This window comes from Marmota flaviventris, chromosome 10 (assembly GCF_047511675.1).
Source record: "Marmota flaviventris isolate mMarFla1 chromosome 10, mMarFla1.hap1, whole genome shotgun sequence".
NCBI lineage: Eukaryota > Metazoa > Chordata > Mammalia > Rodentia > Sciuridae > Marmota > Marmota flaviventris.
In genome coordinates, this window is record NC_092507.1 from 34,693,415 (window position 1) to 34,715,632 (window position 22,218).

The 22,218-nt window shown below is 36.7% G+C and overlaps 1 protein-coding gene across 1 annotated transcript in view; it reads right to left on the bottom strand.

Moving 5' to 3' along the window:
• Zswim5 (zinc finger SWIM-type containing 5) overlaps window positions 1-22,218 on the bottom strand; it is a 182,848-nt gene that overhangs the window by 28,641 nt on the left and 131,989 nt on the right. Inside the window, exons 3-6 of the mRNA XM_027937712.2 lie at window positions 18,836-18,984; window positions 17,495-17,645; window positions 9,984-10,163; window positions 3,696-3,872 (exon numbers count right to left, since the gene is read on the bottom strand). Of these exons, the coding sequence (XP_027793513.2) occupies window positions 3,696-3,872; window positions 9,984-10,163; window positions 17,495-17,645; window positions 18,836-18,984 (657 nt within the window). The remainder of the gene's footprint in view (window positions 1-3,695; window positions 3,873-9,983; window positions 10,164-17,494; window positions 17,646-18,835; window positions 18,985-22,218) is intronic.

Sequence of the window (22,218 nt, forward strand, 5' to 3'; positions counted from 1 at the left end):
GAAAATATCTTGATTGAGTTAAAATTTCAAATCAGGATGCCAGGCATGGCGGCACACGCCTGTAATCCCAGCAACTCAGGAGGCTGAGGCAGGAGGATCTTGTGTTCAAGGCCAGCCTCAGCAATTTAGAGAGGCCCTCAGCATTCAGCAAGACCCTATCTCAAATTGAAAAATAAAAAAGGACTAGAGATGTGGCTCAGTAGTAAAGCACCCCTGGTTTTTCAATCTGCCATACCACACCCCCAAAAAACACAAAAAATAGGAAACTTCATGCTTGACAAAGGGAGTTTGTGTTCAGTCCAGTTCTTCAAATTCAACCTGATATCTATTTAATACAAGGAACTGTATTTTTTTTTAATCTTTCAGGATAAAAAAGTTGAATAAGGGGCTGGGGTTGTAGCCCCAAAGGTAGAGAACCTGCCTAGTATGTGTGAGGCACTGGGCTTGATCCTCTGCACCACATAAAAATATATAAATAAAATAAAGGTATTGTGTCCATCTAAAACTACAAATACTTTTTAAAAAGTTAAATAAGTCACAGTTGCCTCCTTGAAAGAGCTATCTTGTAGCTTCAGTTCAGTGGTAGAGTGTAGAAAGGGACACACAACTAGGATGACAAAATACAGTCCCTGTAACTAATTAGAACAAATTTAAAAGTAAAATAAATTGGGGCTGGGATTGTGGCTCTGCGGTAGAGCGCTCGCCTAGCACGGGTGGGACCTGGGTTTGATCCTCAGCACCACATAAAAAAATAAAATGCATTGTGTTGTGTCCATCTACACCAAAAAAATAAAATAAAATAAGTTAAAAAGATACAGAACCTCTTTGTGAACATGTATTATAGGAACCCACTGGAGGTAAAAACTAACTGCCCAATGGGAAAAGCCTTATTCATTTGTCTATTCTATATTTCCTAAAGACCTACTAAACACCCGGCAGTATGTTAAAAGTACAAAGATGAATAAGAAATGACCACTGCCTTCAAAGAGCTCACAAATGATACATAAACAGTTAACGAAAAAGTGACATGATAGATATATACACAGAAAAAATAATATTTGAGCTGTGCTTTGAAGGACAAGCAAGATCATGAATAGGTAGATAAATAGGGAAGGCATTCTTTGCAAAGGTATATAAGAAAAGGCATATAAGTAAAAGTATAAAAAGTATTCTATGTAACAAAACATCTTTGGAGAATGGCATATATGGGTAGCTAGCATTAAGTTATATGGCTGGAAATAGCCTGGAAAAGTAGATCTGGATTGTAAAGAGGTTTGAACATCATTAGGAAGAGTTTAGATTCACCTTAGGGATAATGGAAAATTATTAAAGGCTTATAAATGGCCAAGTGATTATAACAAGCTTTATGGTTTATCCATTTCTTTTAAGGCTATTATTATTTCTTTTAGAAATAATCACAGATTTAAAAATATAAACAAAATATAAAATAAAAACCAAATAATACTCTTTCTAGTTTTATTCATATTTAAGCTATTAATTTTTCACTAAAATGGGATATAATTATTGTTTTATAAGTAGATTTTTTTGCTTAATAGCACATTATAATTATACATATCATTCCAATGAATATCTGTACTTCCACAGAATTAATCTCATATTGGTGGATATTTATATTATTTCCAATTTTTCCATTTGTGCATTATTTATGTCCATTCCTAATGAATCTCTTAGCTTTAAGCATATCTTTAATTATTGCTCAGGAGAAATTCCAAGATGTGAAATTCCCTTATCAAATGGTATAAATGAGCTGGGCGTGGTGGCATCTGCCAGTAATACCAGCTACTCAGGAAGTTGAGACTGGAGGATCACAAGTTTGAGGCCAGCATGGACAACTTGAAGAGATGCTGTCTCAAAATAAATTTTAAAAAGGACTGGGTATACTGCTCAGTAGTAGAGCACTTGACTGGAAAGCGTCAGGCACTGGGTTCAATTCCTAGTACAAAAAAAAAAAAGTATTTTAAAGACTTGATAAGGTGTTACTAAAATATCCTTCAGAAAGGCTATAAGCATTTAAATTCCTACCTATCTCATGCAACTTCTCACACCCAGAAACTAATTATCTTTATTTTAAAAATTCCTGGCCATTTGATAATTAAAAATGGTATCTCAGTGCTGTTTTTTGTTTGTTTTATTCTAGTATTGGGGAATTGAACCCAGGAGCGCTTAACCACTGAGCCACATCCCTAGCCCCTTTTTATATTTTATTTAGAGACAGGTTCTTACTGAGTTGCTTTGGCCTTGCTAAGTTGCTGAGGCTGGTTTTGAACTTGTGATCCTCCTGTCTCAGCCTCCCAAGTCGCTGGGATTATAGGCGTGCGCCACTGTGCCTGGTCTCAGTATAGTTTTAATATATATCTTTATTTATTAATGAGGTGTACATTTTTCACATGCTTGTTAGGTTTATGTTTTAGAAGTACTTGAGAAAAGAGGAAAGATGATCAGAGGTAATTTTAGGTAGTGACCCACAGGGAGTTTGGCCAAGTTTTTTTGTTTTGTTTTTTTACAGGGACATATCCAGATTCAGCTAGAGCTTTTATGGGGTGAGAGATGGAGTAGGGAATTGGGTAAAATAACGAAAATATATGTGATTATTTGAAGACTCAAAAATGAATATTTTAAAAAAAAGTGTTTATTTTGGAGTGGGTATTCTATAATAAAGTCAAGGATAGACTGATAATAAGAATACTCTCTGGGCTGGGGATGTGGCTCAAGTGGTAGCACGCTCGCCTAGCATGCATGAGGCATGGGGTTCGATTCTCAGCACCACATAAAAATAAAGATATTGTGTCCACCTAAAACTGAAAAATAAATATTAAAAAAAGAATACTCTCTTAGAGGAAGGTTTAAACTTAAGATGGAACAGTTTTATCCTGTTATGAGGGAAGGTAGGAAGTTGGGAAAGAAGAAAGGAAGACAGCTTGATGACAAATGAAGACTGTGTCCTAGTTGCCAGAACAGGGTAATTTAAGTTTCAAACTTGGTGTTTATTTTTTGTTTTTGATTTTAGTTGTCAATGGACCTCTATTTTATTTATTTAGTTATTTATATGTGGTACTGAGAATCAAACCCAGTGCCTCACACATGCTAGGCAAGCGGTATACCACTGAACTATGACCCCAGTCCTTGTTTGTTTGTTTTAAACTAGGGATTGAACCCAGGAGTGCTTAACCACTGAGACACATCCCTTTTTTATATTTTCTTTTGAGACAGGATCTTGCTAAGTTGCTGAGGCTTGTTTTGAACTCACAATTCTCCTGCCTCAGCCTCCTGAGCCGCTGGTGTACCATCATGCCCAGGAAATGGTGTTTTTTTTAAGCAAAATATATAATTTCAGAGTAGAATATAACGTTGCTCAGTAACCAATGACTGAGAGAGCCTGTAAACTGATATCTAATGGCTATGTTATACTCCTTGAGATGTATTAACTCCTTTATCCTCCCAAAGTTTAGGGGATAGGATACAAATCCTATTTGAAATTACTGTACCTCAACTAAGCACATATGCAAATAGCTTAAAATAAATATCCTGAATCTCAAAAGGCCTCAAAAGAGCTATATAAAGACTATCCAAATTGTAGTTGGTTTTGCTGGTACTTACACAGATGGCTCCTTTGGGCCTCATATGAGTTGAGGTTGGGCTCTGAAAATCTTGGAGTAGATGAGGGCTAGACTTACCAAGCCACAGTGGCTGGCCATGGGAATTAAAGAGTAGTCGCTCACTTTCTCGTTGGCAGGCAGGAGCTGTATATATATCACTGCTGATTATTCTCTGTAGGTGGCTGTCCTGCCAATGTAACTCACGGCCCTCGATGGCTCTAGTGAACACTGTTCGTCTTGGTCTGGATAAGGAGTCTAGGGAAAGAAAAAAAAATGCAGCAGCACAATGTTAGATAATCAGAAGTTCTAATTCCTGGGTCTTCATCAGGGTGAGAGGTTGGGCAGAAGAATAGTATAAGAGCAATGAGAACAACCACTCCACAATCTGGATATTTGTTGTGCTGCTTCCTTCCTGGATAATCATTAGTATATCTGTGCCCTCTATCAGAAGAACCTTTTTACAAAAATCTATGGCTGCCTTCCTCCTTTTACAGAAGACCAATATCTACTGGGACTCAGAGGTTCATGAAAACTAGGAGAGGCAGTGGTTTTCAGTTGCTCAATCATGAGGATACAAACTGTTTCTATAGAGGTCAATGGTAGAGAGAAGCAGTCAGGTAATTTCCCTGACTAATCCACAATTTGTATCATTTGCAGCATGATCCTTGGCAGACTTAGGGCTTCCATGGAATTCATATTAAAAGCTGAAAAAGAGTTAAAGCCCTGTATAATCTGATACTTTAAAAAATCTCACTGATAGCTTCAGACTTAAAATTTTATTCCTTATAAGAAAAGCTGATGCTGGCGAAAGAATAACTTGTTTTCTCATTGGACTCTTACCATGTCATCTCTTTTCAGAAAAAGTGTAACAGGGAAATGAATACTATAGATAAATTCAATTCTTATGGGTGGTATGCAGGTAAATCAAATGGAAGATACGTTGTCATAAACTATGACTTGGGGGACTCGGGGAAATGACATTTAAGAAAAAAATTTAAAAAGGGATAATTTAGATATTTTTTGTCAGATTAAGAGCAGTTAAACCTATTTGGGACCAAGACCTGAACTATACAAATATTTCCAGATATACTCAAGTAGGTGTATATCTATTGATTACATACAAAAAACTGTCCAGGAAAGTCAGAAGATTCAGATTAAACATGAAAGAAACTAACATATTCAACCACATAGGAAAAGGTTTTGGAATCTGCTCATCTCTTTAGAATTTAACATATCCCACCGGGTATAGGCTCAGATAATTTAAGGATATTATCATCAGAGTAGCACTGAAAGTACTTATTGAAATTGCTTCTTGTTCAGTCCCTCAGTGGAAGCACACTAACTCTTCTGCTGGCTATAGTCTAAGTCTCCCTCCTGCTGAATTGAGAATTTTCCAGGGGGACTGGGCTCTCAGTATGTTTTATAATTCATTAAATTAGAATATATTGTATGCCTAATACATAGCAATACTGTTCTAGGTGCTCAGGATATAAAAGTCCTTATATTTATAGAACTTTACATCCAAATGGGGAGAGATAGTTAAATATACAGTATTTCAGCTATATTATCTGGTTACAAGTACTATGGAAAAAACTAAAGTACAGTTAGGGAGAAAGGCTAGTTGATAGTAAGTAGAGTTATTGTTTTATATAGAATATAAGATAACATTTGAACAGCCAGGAACAGTGGTCTGTGCCTACAGTCCCAGCCACTTGAAAGGCTAAGGGAAGAGGATCATTTGGGTCCAGGAACATAGAAAGACCCCATTAAAAAAAAAAAAAAGGAAAACATTTGAGTAAAGATCTGCAGGAACAAGGGGCAAGCTTTAGTGATATTTAGTAAGAACATTCCAGGTAGAAGACCCAGAAAGTACTAAGTCCTGATATGTGAATATATTTGGAATGTTTGAGAACAGCGAGGGATGGAATGAGCAAGCTATATGGGCAGCTGCTACAATAATTTATGAAAATGATGGTACTGGCTCAGAGTACCAACAGTAGAAATGGTGAGCAGCTGAATAATGAATATACTTTGAAGGCAAATGCAATGAGATTTGCTCACAGATTAGATTTGAGGAGAAGGACAAAGAGAAGAATCAAGAACGACACAAAGATTTTTCAGATAAAGATGCCAGATACGGAGACAGGGAAGAATGTAGGAGAAACAGATTTGGGTAGGGCTTAAAAGAAAGAAATCCACTGAGATGCCTATTAATATATAAGCAGATATATCAAAAAGCAGTTAAATATACAAGAATAGAATTGAGGAGGATGGAAGATATCCATTTGGGAATTGTTAGCATATAGATGATTATTAAAACAATGCAATCACCAATTTAATATAGAAAGATAAGTGATATGATGTCTAAGCCCTGAGCATTACAGCATTTTTAGGTTTGGAAGGAGGGGAAGAGACACTTCAGATTTAGAAGAAAGGGCCAATGAAGTAAGGGGAACCAAGAGAGATTGATGTCTTAGAAATGAAGTGACAAAGATATTCCATGGAGAGAATGGTCAGTGTGTCAAATACTGCTAAAAGGTCATTTAAGATTATGACTGACTTAAAAAAAAAGAGAGAGAAATGTATGAACAATGTTTAGGGCAATTAAGACTATAAGTTTCAGAAATTGTGGGTTTCATAATTTCTTGATACATATAAAGAGGCATTTTACCACCATATGTAAACACCTCAAATTTAATATTTAGGTTAATTTGACTGTCTTTGCAAGGAGCAAAGATTCATACAATTACCTCAACTAATTTAGAAGTTCTAACAATAAATCTGATGATGCCTTAAAAAAAAAGATTATGATTGACAATCACTAGGTTTAGCCCTCTATCAGAAGAACCTTTTTACAAAAGCAAAGATATCAAGCAAAGCTTTAGTGACTAGTATAAGAGTTTTTTCAGTGGTGGTGGGAATGAAAACCTGGTGCAGCCAATATGAAAAGCAGTATGGAGATTCCTTGGAAATCTAGGAATGGAACCACCATTTGACACAGCTATCCCTCTCCTCAGACTATACCCAAAGAACTTAAAATCAACATACTACAAGGACACAGCCACATCAATGTTTATAGCAGCACAATTAACAATAGCTAAACTGTGGAGCCAACCTAGATGTCCTTCAATAGATGAATGGATAAAAAAAAATGTGGCATAAATACACAATAAAATATTACTCAGCAATAAAAGAGAATAAAATCATGGCATTTGCAGGTAAATGGATGGCGTTGGAGAAGATAATGCTATGTGAAGTTAGCCAATCCCCCCAAAAACAAATGCCGAATGTTTTCTCTAATATAAGGAGGCTGATTCATAGTGGGGTAGGGAGGGGGAGCATGGGAGGAATAGAGGAATTCTAGATAGGGCAGAGAGGTGGGAGGGAAAGGGAGGGGGCAGGGGGTTAACAAGGATAGTGGAATGTGATAGACAACATTATCCAAAGTATATGTATGAAGACACGAATTGGTGTCAACATACTTTATATACAAATAGAGATATAAAAAATTGTGGTATATATGTGTAATAAGAATTGTAATGCATTCTGCTGTCATTTTTTAAAAATGAATTTAAAAAAAAGAATCAGAGGAGAGGAAAAGAAGATAATAAGTATACATTGTTCTTTGGAACATTTTTTCTTAATTCTAACCACCTCAAAAAATATGCTGGTAACTAGAGAAGCATGTGGAGAAGCAAGAGTGTTTTCTGTTTTGTTTTATTTAAGAATGGGACATATGGGGCGGGGGTTGTGACTCAATGGTAGACTGCTTGCCTAGCATGCGTGAGGCACTGGGTTGGGTCCCCGGTACCAAGTAAAAATAAAAACAAGTAAAATAAAGGTATTGTGTTCATCTACAACTAAAAAAAATATTTTAAAAAGAATGGGACATATAATAATATGCTTGCATACTTATAGGAATGGTCCAGAGGGAGGGAAAAATTTGTGATGCAGGAGAGATGGGAGATAATTCCTACAGCATTATTTTGGATAAAAGAAAAAGAATAGGACCTTGAGAATAAGTGGAAGGTTTGGACTTGGATTAGATGGGCAAAGACAGTGATTCTTTGATTAATTAGGACTGTAATTCTTTTTTTTTTTTTCAGTCCTAGGGATTGAACTCAGGGGCACTCAACCACTGAGCCACATCCCCAGCCCTATTTTGTATTTTATTTAGAGACAGGGTTTCACTGAGTTGCTTAGAGTCTTGCTTTTACTGAGGCTGGCTTTTAATTTGTGATCCTCATGCCTCAGCCTCCCAAGCCACTGGGATTATAGGTGTGTGTCACCACACCCAGCAGGATAGCAATTCTTTTGAACCAACGCCACAGAGGTGGTAATGGGAAATTTATTTCTGCTTCCTTATCTAATGTCAGTGATCAGGAAGCAAAACTCAGCTGAAAGCAAGAAAGAGGAAGGACAAAGTATATAGAGTTTTAGGGAAAAGATGATATGATAGAGTAGTTAAGAAGAGTAAAACAGTACAGGCTAGGAAAATGTAATAGATGTGCAGAAAACATTAAGGATCCACTTGAAATTTGTGGTCATAAATTTAAAATAAGACCAGTTATGATTGTTTCTCTCTAGCCATGTTCAGTTGTATAGGTGTGAGTACCACGTAATAAGGGAATTGGAATGCACAAAGTTTATAGAGTTTTGCCACATGAGTATAACAAAGGGAAAGGGGGAGCTCACTGTGTACACTAGAGAGTGATGTACCAAGGAATCTACCTGGGTAAGAAGGACAATGAGGCTATCAAGACAGTGAAAATATGGTAAGATCAAAATTTCTAGTGGGCCAATTAATTACTGGAAATTGGGATATTAAAGAAAATAAGCAAGAAAGTCTGGTGATAATAATTGGAGATGTTTAAAATTGAGATGATGAAGAGGATATAGTTATTGGTAATGACAAAGTTTAGGGCACAACTTTGGGATTGGATGGTTAAATTAAGGTGGAAGATTAAAGTAACTGAAAAAGAGGGAGTCAAAGAACTGGAGACCACAATGCTGGAAGGATCATTTTTGCAGCTACTGAAATCACCGAGAATTATGACAAGAGGAGTGACAGAAAGTAGTATTAGTAAGTCAATAGTTAAAAAATCTTCAAGGAATGAGGGTATTGATGCAGAAGTCTACAGATGGCTAAAACAAGAGGGTGGAAGTAGAAGATAGTCTGGTTTGATGGCATAAAATTTTAAAAGTAGGAGGTATTTTAGGAAGATGGGATGGCTGAATAATGATGTAGAAACGGCAAAAAAAGTTTATAGGATGCTTTCTATTACTTCTCCAGTTCCACTGGTAATGGGATATGAGAGACAGATACCAGTCACAACTTGGGAAGAAAGCAGAGGAAGTGACATTCTCAAAGGAGAACCAGTAACAATGAAGAACCAATATATTATGACAAGGAAGAAACTGCCAGACTGGAGGCATGTGTTTGTATGCATTTGACCCTCTCTATTCTATCCAAGGTCAATATTAAAATGGTGGCTTCCCGTGTTGCCCATAGATGAGTACTAGGTACTATAGTAGGTTGAAAGAAGTGATAAGACTGTAGCCTTTTCACCACTCATTACTTTAGTTATTTTAAATACTAAATTAAATATGGTATAACAGAAGGATCAAGCAAAATAATAATTTTAGATTAAAATGCCAACAGAATTATTACTTAAAAGGAACAAATTATAAAATCAGTATCTAATGAAATCTCTTATCAGTAAAGATTCTCAATGAGTTAAAAAAAAAAGCCATCAGTTGTCAATATCAAATAGCTTGAGTTAGGTGAAATAAAACTGACATGACTATTGATACCAAGCAAAGTCTTTAGGACAGTGGACTCAAAAGACAGATGGTATAGTATCACTGCCCTGAATTTGTCTTAAAATGGGGCAGGAATCCTGGCAATACTTGGAGGATGACCCCCAACTCCAAATATGTGCTATATAAAAACTTGAGGGAAACAGAGAACAAGAAACAGAATAAGAAAGGGCCATTTTTTCCACTTTTCAAAAGGTCTTCTGGGCTAAAGTCAACACCAAACGGAGGCCAAGATCCATTAGACACAAAGATACTGAGGGTATTGAGGAATACTGAAGGGTACTGAGGAATCATGAAGAGGGCTCTAGGACCTTGTGCTAGGTACTGTAAGGATACTCTAGATGTGGAAAAGAACAACATACCCAATGTCAAAGACAAAGGCTTATCCTTATTTAAGACTTAGAATGAATAAAAAGACAGACTTTTCATATTTAGAATGGTAATTTGGACAACCAAGAGGCTGTCCAGTTACCATTGTTCTAGGGCTTTACCCTCTTACCTTTTGAAGTTCTAGAGACAAAGAACCTAAAAGGATACTTGACTCACCTGGGCTGTGATTGCCATTCTGGGGAAGTGCATTGGTGATGTTGGGAAGTTCATGCCCATAGTTCCCATCCTCCAGGGGACAGACATCCAGGTCGCTCCACTTCTGCAGCTGCTGCAGCCAACAGGACTTCTCCTCCAGTTTGCAGTGTGGATTTAAAATTATGCACACCCATAAAGCCCCTAGAAAAGACAGCAATCCACATTCTTGATAACTCTCCTTTGATATACATGTAAGCTTTAATGTTTCAGTTTCATTTAGGTTTCATTTCAGTTTCCAAAGCCACGGTGGCTGGAGAAATTAGTAATGTAAAGCCAAAAACATAAAAATATGACAATTAAATGGGATAACATTTATCAGCATGTGCTTAACAGAATGACAAAATAGTAGCCTTTTCACCACTCACTGCCTTGATTATCTTAAATACACTGATGACTAATTATGGTACAGTAGCGGAATACCAAAAAGATCCCGAATAACAAAAACAACCAAGCATCGGCTTTTCTCAAAAAAAAAAAAAAAAAAAAAAAAAAAAACTTGCAAGGATTTTCAAACCTGTCTTATTTTTGTATCTCAAAGTTACTTTAAAGCACAATAACTATCTGGATATCTGCACCTGTGTGCCTCTGATGACAAACAAGACAGATTTAGGCTCGAACACTTAGCTCAAATCTGCAGTCTTACAAATATTTTTTTTAAAGCCTTCTATTCACTAAAGTATTGTACTGGTGAAGAAGACACTGTTCCTACCCTTGAGGAACTGTCTAATGGGAGAGACCGATAAATAAATACAAAACCATTCAGATATATGTGTTGATATAAAGATATTTTCAGGGTGTAACAGCACCACAGAAGAAAGGAATTTAGTACAAGGACAAGGGGTGGAAGGAAAGTGCTCAGAAAAAGTCTCACTTATTGGCTAGTTGGACTTTGTGACCTTCAATCAGTTGTAAAAGCCTCAACTGTAAAGCCAATAACATAAAAATATCTACTTTGTAGGGATAGTATGACAATTAAATGGGATCACGTTTATCAAGAGTCTAGTATATTACCTGGTATAGAGTAGAATCTTAGTATTTCCTTTTTTCAAGGAAAATGATTTATTTTGGGACTTAGATTCTGAAACTGCTGATCAACTTGTGATGCCTCAAAACCATTACTTTCTTCAATTTTCTGTTACTGGGCACAGTATCACATATTTCATATAACCAGGGATACTGTTTCTTTCACCACATCACCCTCCTTTTAAAGAAAAGCTGCTTATTTTTTTCCAAGGTTGGTTATGTGGCTTTGCCAGATAACTTCTCAATCTCCAGTCAGCAATAATCATGGATGAAGTGCTTCTTAATTAAATATATTTTGTGATGGAGTTACATCCTCCATGGATGGAGGTACATTCAAACAGTATTTCAAAGGTCCTCAAAATCAAACAGGAATGTTTTAAAAGGTCATCTTAGCCTCAATTTGAGATAGCTAACTGAAAATGAAAGTTCATTTTATTGGTTCAACTTCATTTTAAAAATGTGCTATAAAGAAGAAAGAATACTAGTAATAATTATAATAATGGCTCATAAGGTAATCATAATAGTAGTATTTATTTTATAGTTGAAGAAATGCTTTTCATCTATAGCAAAGAAAAAGATTTTCACATTTAATCTTCATATATAGAAATGAAGACCAAAAGGAAGCCACTATATTTGGCTACTTGAAAGACTTGTGATCTAAAAATGGCAAAATCATTAAGATAATAGGAATGGAAGACAGATTGAGTAAGGCGAGAGAGGCTTTAAGAGGTAAAGAAATAGTACTAATGCTATTGTCACATAGGAATTCCTATTTCATCATTCCGATATTAAGAAGAGGAGCCCTAGAAAGTAAGTTTAAGTACTTTCGCCTATAAATTTAAAATGAGTTTTATCTCTTATTAATTAGGTTCTTATAATTTGTTTCAGAAACTGTCACATCTCTAAGGTCCAAAGCAAGATAAATCCTACAGTTGCCTATATATAATAGCATTCATAATACTGTGTTATCAGCATCCAAAAGCATGTGTGTTTTCCTGCAACTTAAAACAGTGTCAAAAATTCTAAGCAAAGGTAGCTATTATGGAAGTTTAAAATGTACATACTTATTATATAACATAATAAGAATAGCAATCTTCTCTTTCTTTTTATCAGCTAGGTATTATTTTAAGCATTTTATATAGATTATTTCATTCGCTCTTCAAACTCTTAAGGATAAAATAGTCTTGGTTTGGATATAGAAGGTAGAAAATGGGGGAACAAGAATTTTGCTTACATTTTCTTTGTAAGTAACTAAATACAGCTGAACATTATGGCACACACCTGTAATCCCAACAACCTGGAAGGCTGAGACAGGAGGATTACAAATTCAAGCCCAGCCTCAGCAATTTAGCAAGATCCTGTCTTAAAATGGGGGGAGGGCTGGGGATGTGGTTCAATGGTTAAGGGCCTCTGGGTTCAATCCCTGGTACCAAAAAAAAAAAAAAAAAAAAATCACATCTGATACTGTGTACTGAATGGGGACAACAAGGGAAAATCAGGGTTTGGCAGTGGAATTAAGAGTTCTGTAATGGCTATACTGAGTTTAAGATGTTTCTTAGAATTCTTAGAAGTTATAGGCAGCTGGACACAGTCTGAAGCTCAAGGGAAAGGGTCAAAGCTAGAGATATAAATTTGTTTTTGTTCTTTTGGGGTCCTGGGGTTAGAATCCAGGGTCTTGTGCATGCTAGGCAAGTACTCTACCACTGAACTACACTCCCAACCCTTACATATGGAAATTTATTACTTGCCTTCATCTGGATGCATTTAAAACCATGGAAATGAATGTAATCATCCACGTAGCAAACATATACAGGGAGGTGGGTGCTGTGGGATAATCAGTATTGATTGATTGACTGATTGCTTTTTTTAAAAATAAGTGACAGTGGAATGCATTACAATTCTTATTATACATATACAGCACAAAGAAACAATCTGTGAGGTCAATAGAAAGCCTATATCCTGGGAGCAAATTTTTACCCCTCATACATCCGATAGAGCACTATCTCTAAAGTAAATAAAGAACTCAAAAAGCTAAGCACCAAAAACACAAATAACCCAATCAATAAATGGGCCAAGGACCTGAACAGACATTTCTCAGAAGAGGATATACAATCAACAAATATATGAAAAAAATGTTCATCATCTCTAGCAATTAGAGAAATGCAAATCAAAACTACTCTAAGATATCATCTCACTCCCGTCAGAATGGCAGCTGTTATGAAGACAAACAACAATAAGTGTTGGTGAGGATGTGGGGGAAAAGGCACACTCATACACTGCTGGTGGGACTGCAAGTTGGTGCAGCCAATATGGAAAGCAGTATGGAGATTCCTTGGAAATCTGGGAATGGAACCACCATTTGACCCAGCTATCCCTCTCCTCGGTCTATACCCAAAGGACTTAAAATCAGCATACTACAGAGACACAGCCACATCAATGTTTATAACAGCACAATTCACAATAGCTAAACTGTGGAGCCAACCTAGATGCCTTTCAGTGGATGAATGGATTTAAAAAATGTGGCATATATACACAATGGAATTTTACTCAGCAATAAAAGAGAATAAAATCATGGCATTTGCAGGTAAATGGATGGAGTTGGAGAAGATAATGCTAAATGAAGTTAGCCAATCCCCCCCAAAACAAATGCCAAATGTTTTCTTTGATATAAGGAGGGTGATTCATAGTGGGGTAGGAATAGAGGAACTCTAGATAGGGTAGAGGAGTGGGAGGGAAAGAGAGGGGGCAGGGGGTTAGCAAGGATGGTGGAATGTGATGGACATCATTATCCAAAGGACATGTATGAAGACACGAATTGGTGTCAACATTCTTTATATTCAACTGGAGATATGAAAAATTGTGCTGTATATGTGTGATACTCAGTATTTAGAAGTACTGAGGGAAGGTAGAGGAGGATGCATATGGGACTGAGAAAAAGTAGTCAGAAATATAGGAAGAAAACCAAGAGCATGTACAGTTATAGAAACTCACAGAAGAATAAGTTTCAAGAAGAGTATGGTTAATTTTATTGAAAACTGCTAAGAAGTCAAATAAGATGACAACTGATAAGATGTCTTCATATTGTGTCTAGCAATATGGAAATCACTGGTGATTCTGACAAGAGTTACTTTAGTAGAGTGGCAGCAGTGAACAATGGAAACCCAACCGGAGTATGCTCAAGGGAGAAATGGAAAGAATGACCACTATTTTTAGAAGTATTACTTTGAAGGGAAGGTGAGAAATGGGGTGGTAGTTGCAGGAGGGGTGGTTGGAACACCAAACAAACTTTATTAAATTTGAGATTCAAGATATCAGAGCATAATTGCACATTGATAGGAATGATCTGAGAGACAGACAGACAGCCACACACACACACACACAGTAAGAGAAATTAGTAATGTCAGAGAAAGGAGAAAACTGCAGGAGCATAATTCTTGAGAAAAGGAGATAGGAAGAATCCAGAGCAAATAAATAAGGATTGGTCTTTCATGGGAACATATTCACTAGATTTTAAAAGAAGAGAAGGCCAAGCATACGGGTACAGATGTGACTGGGTAAATACATTTGTAAGTGGGAAGGTGAGGAATCATCATGTCTGATTGCTTTTATTTTGTCTAGCTCAGGAACTAAAAGCAGTGAGCTTATTTTATTTTATTATAATTGGTAGTTCCTACCACTCCCGCCTAGACCCTCCACAGGTAAACATGTCTTATAAATATTTTCTTAGATATGAAAATGTCAGAAATGAGAATTATTCATAATGAACACAAGTATATTACAAAACTTTAAAAACCCTGTGAAACAGCTCTGTTTACTTCCTCACAGCTACTTTTTTTTTTGTTAAAGAGAGAGAGAGAGAATTTTAATATTTATTTTTTTTTAGTTTTCGGCAGACACAACATCTTTGTTTGTATGTGGTGCTGAGGATCGAACCCGGGCCGCACGCATGCCAGGCGAGCGCGCTACCGTTTGAGACACATCCCCAGCCCCACAGTTACTTTTTGTCCCAAAAGCCAAGTCCAAATCCAAATCACAATCCCATGATTGGCACAGAAGTCACTCTAAGACACTTAGGCCTCAGATGAAACTGACTCTCTGAAGAAGGATAATTTCAAATTCTCAAGCAACATACACTTTTGTGGGATTGAGGAAAGGACATAAGATAGAACTGAGGAATGCTTGACTTAGAATCAGACAGAGCAGGAGTCCAGTGTTAGAACCTCCACTTAATAGTGTGTGACCCTAAAGAAAATACTGAATTATTCTGAGCAAAGTTTTCTCATATAGAAGTATCTTACCCTGGAAGGAAGTCCATATCTACAATCCCTTTCAAGGGAATAGTTTAGAAGCAGTTTCTAAGTTTCCATACTTTGTGTCATGAGGCAAGAGGCAGAAGGATCACAAGTTCAAAGTCAGCCTCTGGAAAACAACTGGTTGAACTGTAGCTATAGACTAATAGTGTAACATTTTTTTAATGTTTTTTTAGTTGTTGATGAACCTTTACTTTATTCATTTATTTATATGCAGTGCTGAGAATCGAACCCAGTGCTTCACATTCGAGGGAAGTGCTCTACCACTGAGTCACAACCCAGTTCATAGTGTAACATTCTTACACTCCAGAAAGTGTCACTACATTACAGCAGAGAGACTTTATCTATAATTCCTTATTTTATTCTGTATGCAGCAGTAACCAGATTTGTTTTTGTTTCCTTGCAATAAGTGTACAAGTACTTCATAAAATTATTATGAGAATTAAATGAAATAATGAGAGTATAATCTTCAACACAAAGACTAGCACATACCAATAATGTACCTATTTATTATTATTTTTATTAGAGCTTTATAGTTATAAGAGTAGTTTTGCTCATCCTGAGAAACTCATACATGCATGGAAATTGATTTCAGTTCATGATACCCCCCATTTTTTCCTCCCCTATTTGCAATTAATAAGAACAGCAAAGCCATTATTACTCTAGGTTGTATAGAAAAGCCTCACCACCCAAACTAAAAACCCAGGCTTACCAGTCCCCAAATAACCAAGGATGGTACCAAAGTCATTAAGCCATAACCTCGACATCTTCAGAGCTATACTATTAAACACAGGCTTCATTCTAGAACTCACTGAAATCCCAAGTTGGCTGCCATCATTTCTTGTGGTATTTTGTATGAGTGGGAAGTTTGTTTTCTGGGGCAGGGTACATATGGAGGAGCCGTATTAGAACTTTAGAATATACCACATGAGAACTTTCTCAATATAACCCCAAATGCGGCAAGGGTTGAATGATGAGTTCAGGGTATAGAAGATTCTGCCAATAGGTAGAGGAGCTAAGTATTAGCATTGCAAATTTTGTCTTGAAGCAGGGGAATGAAAAAGAGAAATAATGACCAAAGAGGATTGCCTTGATTGGGGAGAAATTAGAATAGAGAGGCCATTCAGAAGGCCAAAGTTCTAATCTAATCTAAAAGTTCTAAGGTCTTCTATTAGACTAGGGGTGATAGGGAATAAAAAATTAGAATGGACACTAAAAGCACTTAAAGGTCATGAAATGAAATGAAGTTGGAATCTGGATGTAGGGAATTAAAGAAATATGGGTGCCTGACAATAAATTTGGTAGAGTAAGGAACACTAGGGTCAATGCTAGCATGGGAACCTATTTTTGTAGAAGGCCCAAGTTAATTTGGAATTCCCAGTGGAAATGGCAAATGGGTAGCCTCTAACATGGGACTAGATGAATGGAAAGAAGTAAGTTTGAGATCTGCAAGTAAGCTCTGAAGTCATGATATTTAAAAAAAAAAAAAATTCTTGCCAGGCACAGTGGCTGAAATTCTTGCCTCCAGCAATTCAGGAGGCTGAGGCAGGAGGATCGCAAGTTCAAAGTCAGCCTTGGCAATGGCGAGGCATTAAGCATCTCAGTGAGACCTTGTCTCTAAATAAAATACAAAATAGGGCTGGGGATGTGGCTCAGTGTTTGAGTATCCCTGAGTTCCATCTCTGGTAGCACTCCCCCACACAAAGAAAAAATTCTTAAGAGAGTATGGAGAAGGAACAGTAAGTCAAAGTCTAAGCCTTGGAAACTGTCATATTATGTATATGAGTTCTTGCCATGAGTGATATAGAAGAGAAGACTCAGAGAAAGCAACAAGGGTGAGTCTGACAAATATGTGAAAAACTTGGCTAGTGCTATTCAACAAAAACTAAGTAAAGAGGTTTTATTTCAGCCAGGGCTTTTATGTGGGTATCATATGGAACAGAATGCTAATGTCAATAGCAAAGCACAATGCTACAGAAGCAAAAAAAGGTAAGTTCAGAGTTACTATGGTGTAGAACTTCAATATTCCACCAGTTAGATTCAGCAAGACCCAGGCAATAACTGATAGCAAATGATCACTAATGTCACCAGAGGGTGAGGTGGTTGGACATAGCACTTCTCTGAGAGATGGCAACTTACCTAGTTCATCCCAGAGCTGCCTGCACTTGTCTGTCATGCTTGTTCCTTGCTGCCTCCAAAGTGTGAGTCGTGGGTCAGCCATAAACTGCTCAGTTATAAGTGTCAGCATCCTGGCTCCATTAGAATCTCTCATCCGTAGCATCTCTCGAACCTGACACATAAGGAAGGGCAAGAGATAGACAGTATAGAGAATAAAAGGATAGGAAAGAAGGAAGGAGAGTAGGGTATGTTGATGTATTGAGCACAACATATCCAAAGAGCCAGAAAGAAGCAAGACCTGTAAGCAAGGTCTCTGCACGTGCCAAGAAAGCTTGTTTTACATAACGAGATACCTTGTCATATCAACTAGGCTGGCTAGAATCAAAAAGTCAGATAACATGTGTTGGCCAAAATATAGAGAAATCAGAACCACATATATTGTTGGTAAGATTGTAAAAATGATGCAACCACCTTGGAAAATGGCCCACAAGGAACTTGTACAATAATGTTTATAGCAACATTATTTATAATAGCCAAAAGGTAAAAACTATCCAAATGTCCACATTCATTTATCTACAGGAAAAAAAAGATAAAAAAAATGTGGAGTGTCCATACCATGGACTATCATTAGGCCATAAAAAAAAGGAATGAAGTACTGATTCATGCTAAAACACAGATAAACCTAGGAAAAAAAAAAACTAGGCTAAGTGAAAGAAGCCAGTCATAAAACACTACATACTATATGATTCTATTCATATGAAAGTCCAGAACAGGGAAACCTATAGAGACTAAAAGTACATTAGAGGGCTAGAGTAAAGGGATATGGAGGATGAGAGTGGGATAGGCTGAGGTATGAGTTTTCTTTTGAGATGATGAAAATGCTAATTGTGATGATGGCTGCATATATCTGTGAATATACCAAAAACTATTGAATTGTATACTTTAAATGGATGAATTGTATGGCATGTGGGTCATATCTCACTAAAGGTATGAGGGGGAAAAAAAGAAAGAAAGCTGATTATAGGGGTCCCCAGTTTCAAAACACTGACTTCCATGGACACTGTTGAAACTAGTCTTTGAGGCTTCATTTAGCAACCTCAGGTTCAAAGAGAGAAGATGGTTTCCTCATTAAATGCCCCCAGCAACACTAGCTTATTTAGAATGGAGAAGAAACAGGACACCAGGGTAAGGTAGTCGTGCTCCCTGGATACAATCTTCTTAGGGCTGCTCTGCTTAAACCCTCCCACTAGGTTTTAGGCAGTTAGCTAAGTCAAGTGAGATATGTTTAATGCATGAAGACAGAAGTATGGTGAGCTGAGTTTACTTAAAAGTTTAAAACAATTAAGCCTTTTCATGTCTTACCTTGGCAAACATTGAGTTGAGCTGCTTTCCAGAGCCATAGTAACCTCCCTGGGAGAGAAAGAGCTTCACTTGTTCTTTTACCTGTTCCTCATCTAAGTGCCAACAGTTCTCATCATCAATGCTGGCCCCAGCTGTGGGATCAGGGGCACCTGTAAGAAATGGGAACAGTGAAATGAATCCTTGAGTTCACATGCTAAACACTCAGCTAGAGGCAGGTTGTGAGCATAATTAAACACAGATGGGTTATTTCTTGTTTTATGGGTTTTGTCAAAATACATGTAAGATATCAAATGCTAGTTTCAAATTCACATAAGTCATAGTTGTATCCTCTCCCAAGGATATAAAACCATAAGGGGATTAGCCTATTAGGAAATACACAGGTGATATTATGAAATGTGTATCTGGTCTCTGTCCTATGTCCTAAGTTCTAAAATCCTTGGAATATTCAAGGATGTAAGTAAGACTTTTAGCTCTATACCCCAACCTTCCAGAAAGGGACAGGGGTTGAAGGTTAAGTTGACCAACCAATGACGAATAAATTAATTAATCATGCTTATGTAATGAAGCCTCCATAAAAACCCAAGGGGACAGGATTTGTAGAGCTTCCAGATGGCAGAACATGGGGAGGTTCCTAGAGTGGCACACTGGGAGAGAGTATGGAAGCTTGGCTTCTCTTCTCTCATACCTTGTCCTGTACATGTTTCCATTTGTATTTTTTGTAACATTCTTTATAATAAACTGGTGAATACAAGTAAATGTTTCCCTGAGTTTGGTAAGCCACTCTAGCAAATTAATCAAGATTGAGAGGGGAGTTGTGGGAACCTCAATTTGTAGTCAGAAGCACAGCTAAAACAACCTGGGGCTTTTTTTTTTAAAACTATATTTTGGAAGAACATATATACATAAAGTAAAACTTATTCTATTAGGTTCTCAATCTTGTTGTCATACATGATGTGGAGTTACCCTGGTTGTGTATATACAAATACAAAGCTAGGAAAGTTACGACTAATTAATTCTACTCTTTCCTATTCCCCTCCCTACTCCCTTCCCTTCATTACCCTATGTATAGTCCAATCTATTTCTATTATTTCCTTCCCCAATCTTCCTTGTTTTGGGAGAGCATCCACAAATCAGAGACTATTCGGCCTTTGTTTTTTGGAGGGATTGGCTTATTTCACTTAGCATGATATTCTCTGGTTCCATCCTTTTACTGGCAAATGCCATAATTGCATTTTTATTTATGGCTGAGTAATATTCCATTGTGTATATATACCACATTTTCTTTAACCATTCATCTGTTGAAGGATACCTAGGTTGTTTCCATAGCATAGCTATCGTGAGTTGAGCTGCTATAAACATGGATGTGGCTGCATCACTATAGTATGCTGTTTTTAAGTCTTTGGGGTATAGATGGAGGAGTAGGATAACTGGGTCAAATGGTGGCTCCATTCCAAGATTTCTGAGGAATCTCCATACTGTTTTCCATAGAGGTTGCACCAATTTGCAGTCCCACCAATAATGTATGAAAGTACCTTTCTCCCCCACATCCTCACCAACATTTATTCTTACCTGTATTGTTTATAACTGCCATTCTAACCTGGAGTAAGATGGAATCTGTGTAGTTTTAATTTGTATTTCTCTAATTGCTAGAGATGTTGAATATTTTTTCATATATTTTACCACTCATATTTCTTCTTCTGTGAAGTACCTGTTGAGTTCCTTTGCCCATTTATTGATTGGGTTATTTATTTTTCTCATGTTAAGTTTTTTGAGTTGTTTGTATATCCTGAAAATTAATGCCTTATCTGAGGTATTGGTGGTGAAGATTTTCTCTCAATCTGTAGGATCTCTGTACACATTCTTGATTGATTCCTGTGATATGAAGAAGCTTTTCAGTTTGATACCATTCCATTTATCGATTCTTGATTTTACTTCTTGCACTTTAGGAGTCTTGTTGAGGAATTCTGAAGCCAACATGTTAGAGTGTTGGGCCTACTTTTTCTAATAGTAAATACAGGGTCTCTGGTCTAAAGCCTAGGTCTTTGATCCACTTAGAGTTTTGTGCAGGTTGAGATATAGGGGTTCAATTTCATTCTATTACATATGTATTTCCAGTGTTCCCAGCATCATTTGTTGAAGAGGCTATCTTTTCTCTAATGTATGTCTGTGGTGCCTTTGTCTAGGATGAGATAACTGTATTTATGTGGGCTTATCCTTGTGTCTTCTGTTCCAATGGTCTTCATGACTGGTTTGATGCCAATACCATGCTATTTTTATACTACTATAGCTCAGTAGTATAATTTAAGGTCTGGTATTGTGATGCCTCCTGTATCACGTTCCATGCTAAGGATTGCTTTGGCTATTCAGGGCCTCTTATTTTTCCAAATGAATTTCATGTTTGCTTTTTCTATTTCTGTGAAAAATATCATTGGGATCTTTATAGGAACTGCATTAAATCTGTACAGAACTTTTGGTAGTATGGCCATTTTGATAATATTGATTCTGCCTATCCAGGAGCAATGGAGATCTTTTCCATTTTTTTGAGGTCTTCTTCAATTTCTTTCTTTAGTTCTGCAGTTTTCATTATAGAAGTCTTTCACCTCTTTTGTTAGGTTGATTCCCAAAATATTTTATTTTTTGAGGCTACTGTAAAGTTGATAGTTTTCCTAACTTCTCATTCAGCTGATATATCTTTGGTGTACAGAAATGCAATTGATTTATTAGTGTTGATTCTAAACCATGCTACTTTGTATTCATTTATGAGTTTTAGTAATTTCCTAGTAGTTTTGTGGGTCTTCTAAATATGAATCATGTCGTTGACAAATAGGGATAGTTTAGCTCTTCTTTTCCTATTTGTATCCTTTTAATTTCTTTCTCTTGTCTGATTGCTCTCGCTAGGGTTTCGAGGACTATATTGAATAGGAGTGGTAAATGAGGGCATCCCTGTATTGTTTCAGTTTTTAGAGGGAATGCTTTGAGTTTTTCCTCTATTTAGATTTGCCTTGGGTTTAGTGTGTATAGCTTTTATAATGTTGAGGTATGATCCTACGATAGCTAGTTTTTCTAGTGTTTCAAGCATGAGTGGATGTTGAATTTTGTCAAATGCTTTTTCTGCATCTATTGAAATAATCATGTGATTCTTTTCTTTAAGTCTATTGATGTGGTGAATTACATTTATTGATTTCTGTATGTTAAACCAACCTTGCATCCTTGGAATGAACCCCATTTGTTCATGGTGGACTATATTTTGTCTTTTTCTGGTTTTGGTATCAGGAAGATAATAGAATGAGTTTGGAAGGGTTCCCTCCTTTTCAATTTCATGGAATAATTTAAGAAGTGCTGGTATAAGTTTTTCTTTGATGGTCCTGTAGAACTTGACTGAG